This window comes from Centropristis striata, chromosome 6, assembly GCF_030273125.1.
Source record: "Centropristis striata isolate RG_2023a ecotype Rhode Island chromosome 6, C.striata_1.0, whole genome shotgun sequence".
In the NCBI taxonomy this organism is placed as follows: Eukaryota; Metazoa; Chordata; class Actinopteri; order Perciformes; family Serranidae; genus Centropristis; species Centropristis striata.
Window position 1 is genome coordinate 205,276 of NC_081522.1, and position 13,693 is coordinate 218,968.

Sequence of the window (13,693 nt, forward strand, 5' to 3'; positions counted from 1 at the left end):
GACTACAAAGACAAACAAAACAGCTGCAAAGAGACTTCAATAAACTCACAACGACTATGGAAAACAACCACAAAGAGACAAAGAGACAAAGAGACACAATTCTACGAAGAGTCAAAGCAACTACAAAGAGACAAAATGACTACATATTGAGTAAAACAACCACAGACAAAGAATGACTACAAAGAGACTAGAACAATTACAAAATAACCGACAAAATGACAGATATGTGGCTTGGTGGGGCTTTTTGCCCATAATGGCCTCCAGAGTAGAAGAACCTCGGGCGTGTCTCCTATGATACATTAACATACAACCATTTGACTCTGAAGGTTGGGATTCATGTCTCTGTTGTTGGATTCAGGCTAATGTAGTGTCTCATAGCCAGACATATCTCCATCAGCAGTGTTTCAGCGCTGGAGGACCAATTATATTCTGCTTAAGGGGAAAAATGAACCAGCGTGTTTGAATTCTTCAAACAGTTGTCCTACGACTGTTGTTGTATCCTGCCACAGCTAGCCTGCTAGCTAGCTAACGCCAGACTAGATCACAGGTGAGATCTAGTCTGGAGACCACCTGTCCATGTTCCCGTAGAGGAGGCGTGGTTTATGATCCTCCAGAGCTGATTATTGGGCGCTACGAATGTCTATCATCAGCGTCTGTACGTAGCTCTGAGCTAATCTGTTTATTAATCAATAGCTGATCAATCTGGTCCTCCATCAAGGCGATCAATGGGAAGACGACCACAACAATGGGGGGCTAAACCCCATTAGCTTAGCCGCTAACAGGGCTAGTTGGTAGATAATCCTGTTTCTCAGCGAGGCTAAAACATCCTTTCTGGTGGTGACAGAGGAGTGTAAAGCCAAATGTTGTTCTTCTTTTAAAATAAACTTTGTCTCTAAACCATCTAGAACTCTGTCTACAGCAGGAACGACAGAGAGCTTGGCGTCTGCTGCAGCCATGTTGGATCTGTAAGCTAACTACAAGCTTCCTTGGTCGAATAGTTAGCGTAATGTCTCTCCGTCCCTCCCCGTTCTGTGATTGGATCCCAACAGTAGAATCACCATGGACACCATGACGCCTTCAGTCTGAAATGAAATCGAGCGTGCAAGGCATTATGGGTAGACCCAGGCTATGTCACAGCTGCTTTATAAACATTATGATGGTTGTTAATGCTGTAAACAGGTTAGGTTTAGGCACCAAACACTTCCTGAAGCTTAGACACCAAAACCACTGTTTCTGGCTGCCAGTCCTACATGTGTGTGTGTGTGTGACTGACTCACTAGTGACTCACTGAGTGATCACTCTCTGTAAGAAGGCGGAGCTGCTTGAGACGGCTCATCCGCTATAAAAGCATGCTTTAGTGCTTTGACTTCACTCATTTCAAAGGTAAATATTAGCGCTACTGTTCCTCTAAGGTTTATATTGTTATTAAGCACATTATTACTATTTATATCCCGCTAAGTTTCTACCTAGTCTTATTATCTGCATCCACACATGACTCCAACAGTGGTAACAAACACTGGTCTGCTGGTTGACAGACTTGGGGTTTGGCCCATCCACCAACCATCCACTTTTAATATTACGTCACATTACATTTTATAGGAAATTCTACAAACTGTTGATATAAAAAATCTTTCTTGCCACATGCCATCACACTGTACAATAACAAATAATAACCTGGTTCATTACATACTGTCTATGCACTTTATGTGTTTTTTCTGCACACTGTTCATTGCACCTTATTTGTTTCATAGCACCAACATTTTTATACTGTATATTCATATTTATTCTGCACTGGAATTCTATTCTACTCCTTCTTTAGACACTTTATATTTATTGTATTTTTATTGTATTTTTATATTTTATTGCTTGAAGTATGCCTAGGTTGTTCTTTTTATTTAATTGTGTTGTTATTGTCTCTGTGTGTAATGCTGCTGCTACACTGTCATTTCCCAGCTTGGGATAAATAAAGTCTATCTATCTATCTATCTATCTATCTATCTATCTATCTATCTATCTATCTATCTATCTATCTATCTATCTATCTATCTATCTATCTATCTATCTATCTATCTGTCCGTCCGTCCGTCCGTCCGTCCGTCCGTCCGTCCGTCCGTCCGTCCGTCCGTCTGTCTATCTATCTATCTATCTATCTATCTATGCCGACAGCCTGAGTAGTTATCGGTCCAGTTACAGTCATTCTGACTGTTTTATTCCTCATATAATTTGTCTCATGTGCAATCATTGAATTTCTAAAGTAAATAACTGGAGCATCAGTCTGTCTAAAAGGACACATCATAATGGATATTAATGACAGTAAACATTAATTACTGCAGAAGTACACACAGACTTAATTATATTTAGCTCCAACTATTAAAAACATTATAAATGCAGGAGAATGAGTGCAGAGCCCTCAGACGAGCCTCCTGAGCTGCGTTTGTATTCCTCTCAGCCTCTGAGACCATCTGTGAGATTTAAAGGGCAAACAGCTGTACAGCTCCTATCATCTGAATCACGCCACGGGCAATCTGTTGTCCATGTCCCCTGAATGAGCTAATTTTAGTCCAGCGAGATTAGATTAGTATCTATTTGTGCGTACTCTCAACACCCAAAGGGCTCAAACATCACACTTCACATGCTCACATCCAAACACACTCGGCATCGCCACGGAAACGCTGTCTGTTTCCTTATATACAGCCTCTTTCATTTACTACTGGAACAATGAGCTCATGATCACATATAAAATGATAAAGTAGATTTATTATTGGCTGTAGATGTCCATAGACACATCAGTTACAGTGAATAGTCCAGACATGTTTTGGTGCAGACACATTGACTGTGTTTATACTCAGAGCATCAGTGGATCGATGTGTGATATTGATCTCAGTGTTTACATGTAGAGAGTCTGCCTCCATGTCTGCAGCATGAAACATTTAACTGGACACGCATTAACCTACACATGCACCTCACAACACAGAATATTATTATTATACACAGAATATTATTATTATACACAAAATATTGCTTATATGATTTTTTTTATTTTACTAGTTTTGATTGATAGTAAATTTTCACAGATTACACTACATTTTCCTTATACAGTGTTTTGATGCAGTGTACTTTGAGGGATGTTTTAGTGCAGGGGTCTCAAACTCAAATTACCTGGGGGCCGCTGGAGGCAGTATCAAAACGACCAAAAAAAGACACAAAATTACAAAAAAAGACACAAAATGACAGAAAAAAACTAAATTACTTAAAAAAGACACAAAATGACCAAAAAAAGACACAAAATGACAGAAAAAAAACTAAATTACTTACAAAAGATACAAAATGACCAAAAAAAGACACAAAATGACAGAAAAAAAACTAAATTACTTACAAAAGATACAAAATGACCAATAAAAGACAAAATGACCTTAAAGAATACATAAAATTACTTAAAAAGACACAAAATTACTAGAAAAAGACACAAAATTACAAAAAAAGACACAAAATTACCAAAAAACCCTTTCTTTTTGTTAACGCCGTCATAGAAACAAGTGAAACAAAGCTCCAGCTGGAGCAATAAAGGGACCTTCCACACACAACATGGTAAAGTGCCATTTAAATAAAACTCATATTAAACTTACATATCAAGGTGAGGGCCACAAAATATCGTCTCAAGGGCCCCAATTGGCCCGTGGGCCGCGAGTTTGAGACCCATGTTTTAGTGGTTTGATGATTGGTGGTTATTATATCACTATCAGTCTGTTATCAAGCATTTGATGCCATTCTTTGCAGAAGGTTTGAGTCTCTGACTGTGTGGTGGTTGAACCGTAGACTGGTTGAATATCATTCTGACCCTTTACTGAGAAACGGGGGTCGTCTGTTTAGGGGGAGATAGCAGGTCAACATGCCACACAGAAGCTTTCGTTAAAAAGCTGGAGGTCTGAAGATTAATTTTAGATGCAGCTCAGCACTGTGTCAAGTTCTTCAGGTCATAAATCTGTAATAAATAAGACTTAATAAATGATTAATTTAATCTATAAGGGTTCAGAACATTAATGTCCATGTCCATGCTCGACTACGTCCCATAAGATGTTGCAGCATTTTATAGGTTGATACCATTTTTACACGCATTTGGTACTTTTTTTAAATTTGAGAATGGATAAATATATCTATTTTATCCAATAATAACATCTAATAACGTCTCAACAGCCTCTGAAGGGGAAATCTGAAGGCAGGCACTCATTTTTAGTGCTAACTTTGTTATTTCAACCCCAACATGAACCCCAACATGAGATGGTTGGCACCAATGATCAGATCTTCTGGTTTCAGATGAGATCAGTGTCTGTAGCTTTAACATTATTTAACATGATTCTGTGGAATGATAACAGGTTCATAAATTGTTGTTGAGCATAAAGCACCTCCCTTATTGGATATTTTATGGGCGAGACCTGCTCAACTTATTGTTGGGGAAAGCAAATGTGTGTTTTTTACAAGTTGGATATAGATTGAATTAGTGATGGAGAGCTGGAAAAAAAAGTATTTTCATATTAATGTTATTTAATATTACCAATAGAGTATTATGTCTGGCAATATTTTTTGATTTTCTTAATGTCAACAAATAACAAATAAAATTTTTGGTAACGCTTTATAATAAGGTCCTTAATAACCATTAATGAACAAGTAATAAGGCATTGTTCTCGCTTTAGATCCGGTAGTTGCAAAAAGCATAGTTAACTTATAGTTAACTTATAATAGATGAGCAATAAAGTATATTTTAATATCAATAAGCAAACAAAATAAGATTAATAAAGGCATGGCAAAGACATAATGGGTGGGTCATGGGTGTTTGTAATGCCATTATTAACACTTATATAAGCTTATAAACACACAATAATGTTAATAAGCATCTTGTAAGGACTTATTACTTGTTAATTAATGGTTATTACAAGGACCTTAATATAAAGCGTTACCAAAAGTACTTATACAACATTGTGAAATTACTCCACTACAGTAAAAGTCCTGCATTCAAAACTTACTGAAATAAAAGTACAAAAGTATCAGCATCAAAGTGTATTTGAAGAATTAAAGTAAAAGTACTAATAATACAGAATGGCACCACTCAGATTGATATATTCCAAATATATAATTGTATAATTATTATTATTGAATTATGTAAGCAGTATTTTACTGTTGTCCATGTAGGGCTAATTTTAACTACTTAATATACTTTTAGGTGGTTTCATTTATAAACATGCATAATTATTTTAGATTGACTGTATTTTTTATGTAAAATCTAAACTAAACTTTAAAGCTGCAGCTAAATGCTGTGGAGTAAAAAGTTCAATATTTGCTCCTAAAATGTAATGGAATAGAATATAAAGGTGCATGTCGAAATAATCAAGTAAAGTACAGGTACCTCAAAAAATTAAACTTAAGTACAGTACTTGAATAAATGTACTAAGTTACTTCCCACCACTGAATAATAGTACTAATGATAATAACTGTGTAATATCATATACCATATATATGGCACTTTGACACCGTGATATTTCCTGAGAAGGTTATTGATATTCTCGTTGTAAGTCTCATCCGTTGCAGTCGTTCTTACTGAGGAGCCGAAGGGATTCCTCAACAGAAACCACCGTTCCAGCTGTTTAAGGAAATATTGGAGCCATTTTCCATGTGTTTATGATTATCAGATGATTATCAGAGCAGGTTTCCCCCTCATGCTGCAGCTTTGATGAAATGAATGTTCTGGATTTCTGGGCTCATTGAACTGATTCTCCAAAGAGCTGAACGCGTCTGAAACGTTTGTTTCAGTGTTTGGAGGCTTGTTGTTGGGGAAAAGCTCAGAGAACGAGTTCACGGAGAGACACAAACACTCGCTGCATTAACAGCAGCGCTGCTGCAGACACTGACTGAGATGAACAGAAGTCTGGCAGGAAGCCAGAGAGGAGGAGGAGTTAGTGAGGAGGAGACAGATGGAGAACAGGCAGAATCAGGAGAGAGGCTGAAGGAGGAGGAGGACAAAGAAAGAAGGAGGGATGATAGATACAGACGGAAGGAGACAGGAGGAAATGAATAGGCTGACAGGTAAACAGGTAGAGAATGAGGTCGGTGCAGAAAGAAAGAAAGAAAGGAAGAAAGAAAGGGTGATAGGTGGAGGAGATGGACAGAGTGGTAAGAAAGAAAGAAAGAAAGGAAGGAAGGAAGGAAGGAAGGAAGGAAGGAAGGAAGGAAGGAAGGAAGGAAGGAAGGAAGAAAGAAAGAAAGAAAGAAAGAAAGAAAGAAAGAAAGAAAGAAAGAAAGAAAGAAAGAAAGAAAGAAAGAAGGAAGGAAGGAAGGAAGGAAGGAAGGAAGGAAGGAAGGAAGGAAGAAAGAAAGAAAGAAAGAAAGAAAGAAAGAAAGAAAGAAAGAAAGAAAGAAAGGAAGGAAGGAAGGAAGGAAGAAAGGAAGGAAGGAAGGAAGGAAGGAAGGAAGGAAGGAAGGAAGAAAGAAAGGAAGGAAGGAAGGAAGCAAGAAAGCAAGAAAGAAAGAAAGGAAGGAAGGAAGAAAGGAATAAAGAAAGGAAGAAAGGCTGATATGTGGAGGAGATGGACAGAGTGGTAAGAAAGAAAGTAGAGGTTATAATGAAACCTGACAATAAATGTTTAATCACATTTTATCACCTTTAAGAACCAAAGCTAAAGATCTGCTCTCCATCACTAGAACATTCTGCTGTCACATTTACATAGATCCCTACAATACTTAGAATAAACAAACCACTCTCTGTTTCAGACCTGTAGTTGGGTCATTTTAAAGCTGTGCTGTTATCCTGCCTTGCTCATTTAAAACGGCTCTGTTATATAACTCTGAGAGTTATGAAACGATGACCTTTAGGTGGCAGCCCTGACACACAAAACCTGAGTGAGATATCACTTTATACTGATTATAGATGTTTCTGGATCTGAACCATGTCTAGAACCTGATATACGACGGATGTGTTTGTCAAATGCTTTTTGAGGGAAACATATTTGCACAATGGATATGTTTAGTGGCAAGTTTTCAAACAAGGAATGCTTTAAGGTTAGCTCGTCAATAACAAGTCGCTACCACACTGGTCTATTGATCCTTTCACACTGTTTTCACTTTAGTTGGATTGGAACACTTTATCCTGTTCAGCCCTCAGGTGTACTGAAAGACACTCTTTTCACGCTTTTCATTTTAAATGATGGATGCACCTGCTAACTAGCTCATGGAAGAGGATTATAATACAATGTTGAGAAAATACCTACATAATATGTAATATAATACAATATATGTCTAAAAAATTCACATAGATTACATAAAAGCAGATTTTCCCCAAAACAATAGTTGTGTTAGCGACTAACAAGAATAGTTAGTTTATGTGTGAGAGGATTTATTCCTTCTACCCTTAAATATTGCAGTTATTGCCCGTTTTATGACATTTATGTAGACTACCTAACTGTTTGGATAGACAACTGAAAACAATGTTCATCTGATGACTTATTGACACAAATCTGTCAATATCTTCCCAACAGAAAGTCATTTTTCTTGAAATCTTATTTCAACTTTATTCTCGTCATTTCCACTTTTTTTCTCAAACTGCATAATGAAAGAAAAAAATCCTCGTTATTTAATTCTCTTACCTGGCCCCAATCCTTTTCCGTAGCTAGCTATGTAGCACTAGCTTTAGCTGATAATGTAGCATTACATAACAGAACATAAGCGTTTCCCTTCTGGGAACGTGCTGGTTCAAAAAACTAAAACAATGTGTGATGTCTTTAAGACTCAGTGAGTGAATGTTGTAGAGTCATAAGTTGTAAGGGAATATTTTGCAGACATGTTCTGCAAGAAAATTTGGCCACTTGACAGATAAGTTAATTGTGTTAATTAGCGTTTCCTAATGTAGATATAAAAATATAGTACATCTTGATAAAAGCTTATTAAAACAACCTAGGTTCAACTGCTTAAACTGTCTTATAAAATTTTGTGAAAATGTGAAAAAGAGGCGAGTAAGATGTATGTGTGCAATCCAGGATTATTATTATTATATTTATATATTATATTATTATTATTAACATTATAAACTGCTCTGATTCCCCAAATACAGTACAAATACAGGTGGTGTATTATTAGTATTCAGTCAGATATTCTAACAGCAGCAGATACCTGAAACTTTCTCTCTTTTCCTCTTTTCAGCCCTTGAATACCACAATCTCAACACGTCGATGGCAACCAAGAACTACTGGGTGATAACAGGTAAACACACACACACACACACACACACAGACACACACACACACACACACACAGTCAAAGTGCTGCTGGGTGATCAGCGGTAATCAAGAGCTGCATCGATCGGACAAAACAGCAGTTAGTTAAATGCCCTGGTGCCCAATGTTGGGCAACTCAGCAGAATAGTATTGGCTCTTCCATTTTCATCCTCCCTCCCTCCCTGCCTCTACACCTCCCCCACCTCCCCCTCCACCTCTCCCTCTCTCTCTCTCTCTGTCTTTAGCTGTTCTGTTCCTGGGTAAACCTATTGATGTATAATTCACAGCTTCCTGACTGGGGCAGAGGGAGAGATCACTTCACATCACATCAGGGCCGGGTGTGAATGATGCTGAAGTGTGTCCGTGTGTGTGTGTGTGTGTGTGTGTGTGTGTCTGTGTGTGTGTGTGTGTGTGTGTGTGTGTGTCCACTGCTCCATCTCACTTATAGCCTCCAGTAGGAGACGCAGTCATGAGTAAGATTGATGCACCTGTGTTTATTTGTGTGTTTGTGTTTGTTTGTGTGTGTGTGTTTGTGTGTGTGTTTGTGTGTTGGAGACACACAGTGTGTCTCTGCAGCTGTGATAGAAGTTTCTGGGTGAGCAGCTTTTAAAAGGAAGGGGAGATCATGGTCCTCTCGAATGTCCCACTCATCTTTATCTCCCCCTCTGTCCTCCTAAACATCAATACTGTCCTCAAATAATCTCCCTCTGATATTTTCTCCCCTCCTCCATCTTGACGCTCCCTTCCCTCTGCTCCTGCTCCTGCTCCTCCTCCTGCTCCTGCTCCTGCTCCTCCTCCTGCTCCTGCTCCTCCTCCTGCTCCTGCTCCTGCTCCTGCTCCTGCTCCTCCTCCTGCTCCTGCTCCTGTCCCCTCTCTGCCTACCTGAACACCTCTGTACCTAAACCCTGCTGTCCTGTGGTCTGTCCTCAGTGATCCAGGACGTAGACAGCTCCTCCCTGGAGGCCAACTACCAGAGCTTTGCCAGCCTGATGGAGCAGCGCCTGGCGGAGCTCCTGCAGGTGGCCGGCAGGCAGGGACCCCGTACGGCACGCGCTCGGAGGGCCACCACCGTGGGGAGCTACACCGTACAGGTAGGGGGCGGGGTTCGGGGGTCACAGACCTTTTTCCATTTAGCAGTAACACGTTTAGCAGCATCATGTTTAGCAGTAACACGTTTAGCAGCAACATGTTTAGCAGCAACATGTTTAGCAGCAACACGTTTAGCAGTAACACGTTTAGCAGTAACACGTTTAGCAGTAACACATTTAACAGTAACATGTTTAGCAGTAACACGTTTAGCAGCAACATGTTTAGCAGTAACATGTTTAGCAGCAACATGTTTAGCAGTAACATGTTTAGCAGTAACATGTTTAGCAGTAACACATTTAACAGTAACATGTTTAGCAGTAACATGTTTAGCAGTAACACATTTAACAGTAACATGTTTAGCAGTAACACATTTAACAGTAACATGTTTAGCAGCAACATGTTTAGCAGTAACATGTTTAGCAGTAACATGTTTAGCAGTAACATGTTTAGCAGTAACACATTTAACAGTAACATGTTTAGCAGCAACATGTTTAGCAGTAACATGTTTAACAGTAACATGTTTAGCAGTAACACATTTAACAGTAACACATTTAACAGTAACATGTTTAGCAGTAACATGTTTAGCAGTAACACATTTAACAGTAACATGTTTAGCAGCAACATGTTTAGCAGTAACATGTTTAACAGTAACATGTTTAGCAGTAACATGTTTAGCAGTAACACATTTAGCAGTAACATGTTTAGCAGCAACACATTTAACAGTAACATGTTTAGCAGTAACACATTTAACAGTAACATGTTTAGCAGTAACACATTTAACAGTAACATGTTTAGCAGTAACATGTTTAGCAGTAACATGTTTAGCAGTAACACATTTAACAGTAACATGTTTAGCAGCAACATGTTTAGCAGTAACACATTTAGCAGTAACATGTTTAGCAGTAACATGTTTAGCAGTAACACATTTAACAGTAACATGTTTAGCAGTAACATGTTTAGCAGTAACACATTTAGCAGTAACATGTTTAGCAGTAACATGTTTAGCAGTAACACATTTAACAGTAACATGTTCAGCAGTAACACATTTAACAGTAACATGTTTAGCAGTAACATGTATAGCAGTAACATGTTTAGCAGTAACACATTTAACAGTAACATGTTTAGCAGTAACATGTTTAGCAGTAACACGTTTAACAGTAACACGTTTAGCAGTAACACGTTTAGCAGCAACATGTTTAGCAGTAACACGTTTAGCAGTAACATGTTTAGCAGCAACATATTTAGCAGTAACATGTTTAGCAGTAACATGTTTAGCAGTAACACATTTAACAGTAACATGTGTAGCAGTAACATGTTTAGCAGTAAAATGTTTAGCAGTAACACATTTAACAGTAACATGTTTAGCAGTAACACGTTTAGCAGTAACATGTTTAGCAGTAACACGTTTAGCAGTAACATGTTTAGCAGTAACATGTTTAGCAGTAACACATTTAACAGTAACATGTTTAGCAGTAACACATTTAACAGTAACATGTTTAGCAGTAACATGTTTAGCAGTAACACATTTAGCAGTAACATGTTTAGCAGTAACATGTTTAGCAGTAACACATTTAGCAGTAACATGTTTAGCAGTAACATGTTTAGCAGTAACACGTTTAGCAGTAACATGTTTAGCAGTAACATGTTTAGCAGTAACACGTTTAGCAGTAACATGTTTAGCAGTAACATGTTTAGCAGTAACACGTTTAGCAGTAACACATTTAGCAGTAACATGTTTAGCAGTAACATGTTTAGCAGTAACATGTTTAGCAGTAACACATTTAGCAGTAACATGTTTAGCAGTAACATGTTTAGCAGTAACACATTTAGCAGTAACATGTTTAGCAGTAACATGTTTAGCAGTAACATGTTTAGCAGTAACATGTTTAGCAGTAACACATTTAACAGTAACATGTTTAGCAGTAACACATTTAACAGTAACATGTTTAGCAGTAACACATTTACTGCTAAATGTGTTACTGCTAAACATGTTACTACTAAACATGTTACTGTTAAATGTGTTACTGCTAAACATGTTACTGCTAAATGTGTAACATGTTTAGCAGTAACACATTTAGCAGTAACATGTTTAGCAGTAACACATTTAACAGTAACATGTTTAGTAGTAACATGTTTAGCAGTAACACATTTAACAGTAACATGTTTAGCAGTAACATGTTTAGCAGTAACACATTTAACAGTAACATGTTTAGCAGTAACATGTTTAGCAGTAACACGTTTAACAGTAACACGTTTAGCAGTAACACGTTTAGCAGCAACATGTTTAGCAGTAACACGTTTAGCAGTAACATGTTTAGCAGCAACATATTTAGCAGTAACATGTTTAGCAGTAACATGTTTAGCAGTAACACATTTAACAGTAACATGTGTAGCAGTAACATGTTTAGCAGTAAAATGTTTAGCAGTAACACATTTAACAGTAACATGTTTAGCAGTAACACGTTTAGCAGTAACATGTTTAGCAGTAACACGTTTAGCAGTAACATGTTTAGCAGTAACATGTTTAGCAGTAACACATTTAACAGTAACATGTTTAGCAGTAACATGTTTAGCAGTAACACATTTAGCAGTAACATGTTTAGCAGTAACATGTTTAGCAGTAACACATTTAGCAGTAACATGTTTAGCAGTAACATGTTTAGCAGTAACACGTTTAGCAGTAACATGTTTAGCAGTAACATGTTTAGCAGTAACACGTTTAGCAGTAACATGTTTAGCAGTAACATGTTTAGCAGTAACACGTTTAGCAGTAACACATTTAGCAGTAACATGTTTAGCAGTAACATGTTTAGCAGTAACATGTTTAGCAGTAACACATTTAGCAGTAACATGTTTAGCAGTAACATGTTTAGCAGTAACACATTTAGCAGTAACATGTTTAGCAGTAACATGTTTAGCAGTAACATGTTTAGCAGTAACATGTTTAGCAGTAACATGTTTAGCAGTAACACATTTAACAGTAACATGTTTAGCAGTAACACATTTAACAGTAACATGTTTAGCAGTAACACATTTACTGCTAAATGTGTTACTGCTAAACATGTTACTACTAAACATGTTACTGTTAAATGTGTTACTGCTAAACATGTTACTGCTAAATGTGTAACATGTTTAGCAGTAACACATTTAGCAGTAACATGTTTAGCAGTAACACATTTAACAGTAACATGTTTAGTAGTAACATGTTTAGCAGTAACACATTTAACAGTAACATGTTTAGCAGTAACATGTTTAGCAGTAACACATTTAACAGTAACATGTTTAGCAGCAACATGTTTAGCAGTAACATGTTTAACAGTAACATGTTTAGCAGTAACATGTTTAGCAGTAACACATTTAGCAGTAACATGTTTAGCAGCAACACATTTAACAGTAACATGTTTAGCAGTAACACATTTAACAGTAACATGTTTAGCAGTAACACATTTAACAGTAACATGTTTAGCAGTAACATGTTTAGCAGTAACATGTTTAGCAGTAACACATTTAACAGTAACATGTTTAGCAGCAACATGTTTAGCAGTAACACATTTAGCAGTAACATGTTTAGCAGTAACATGTTTAGCAGTAACACATTTAACAGTAACATGTTTAGCAGTAACATGTTTAGCAGTAACACATTTAGCAGTAACATGTTTAGCAGTAACATGTTTAGCAGTAACACATTTAACAGTAACATGTTCAGCAGTAACACATTTAACAGTAACATGTTTAGCAGTAACATGTATAGCAGTAACATGTTTAGCAGTAACACATTTAACAGTAACATGTTTAGCAGTAACATGTTTAGCAGTAACACGTTTAACAGTAACACGTTTAGCAGTAACACGTTTAGCAGCAACATGTTTAGCAGTAACACGTTTAGCAGTAACATGTTTAGCAGCAACATATTTAGCAGTAACATGTTTAGCAGTAACATGTTTAGCAGTAACACATTTAACAGTAACATGTGTAGCAGTAACATGTTTAGCAGTAAAATGTTTAGCAGTAACACATTTAACAGTAACATGTTTAGCAGTAACACGTTTAGCAGTAACATGTTTAGCAGTAACACGTTTAGCAGTAACATGTTTAGCAGTAACATGTTTAGCAGTAACACATTTAACAGTAACATGTTTAGCAGTAACATGTTTAGCAGTAACACATTTAGCAGTAACATGTTTAGCAGTAACATGTTTAGCAGTAACACATTTAGCAGTAACATGTTTAGCAGTAACATGTTTAGCAGTAACACGTTTAGCAGTAACATGTTTAGCAGTAACATGTTTAGCAGTAACACGTTTAGCAGTAACATGTTTAGCAGTAACATGTTTAGCAGTAAC

The 13,693-nt window shown here is 37.2% G+C and overlaps 1 protein-coding gene across 2 annotated transcripts in view; it reads left to right on the plus strand.

Moving 5' to 3' along the window:
• kiaa1549la (KIAA1549-like a) overlaps positions 1–13,693 on the plus strand; it is a 152,584-nt gene that overhangs the window by 66,509 nt on the left and 72,382 nt on the right. For both annotated transcript variants that reach the window (XM_059334464.1, XM_059334465.1), the window contains 2 exons: positions 8,188–8,247; positions 9,192–9,352. In XM_059334464.1, coding sequence (XP_059190447.1) covers positions 8,188–8,247; positions 9,192–9,352 — 221 coding nt within the window. The remainder of the gene's footprint in view (positions 1–8,187; positions 8,248–9,191; positions 9,353–13,693) is intronic.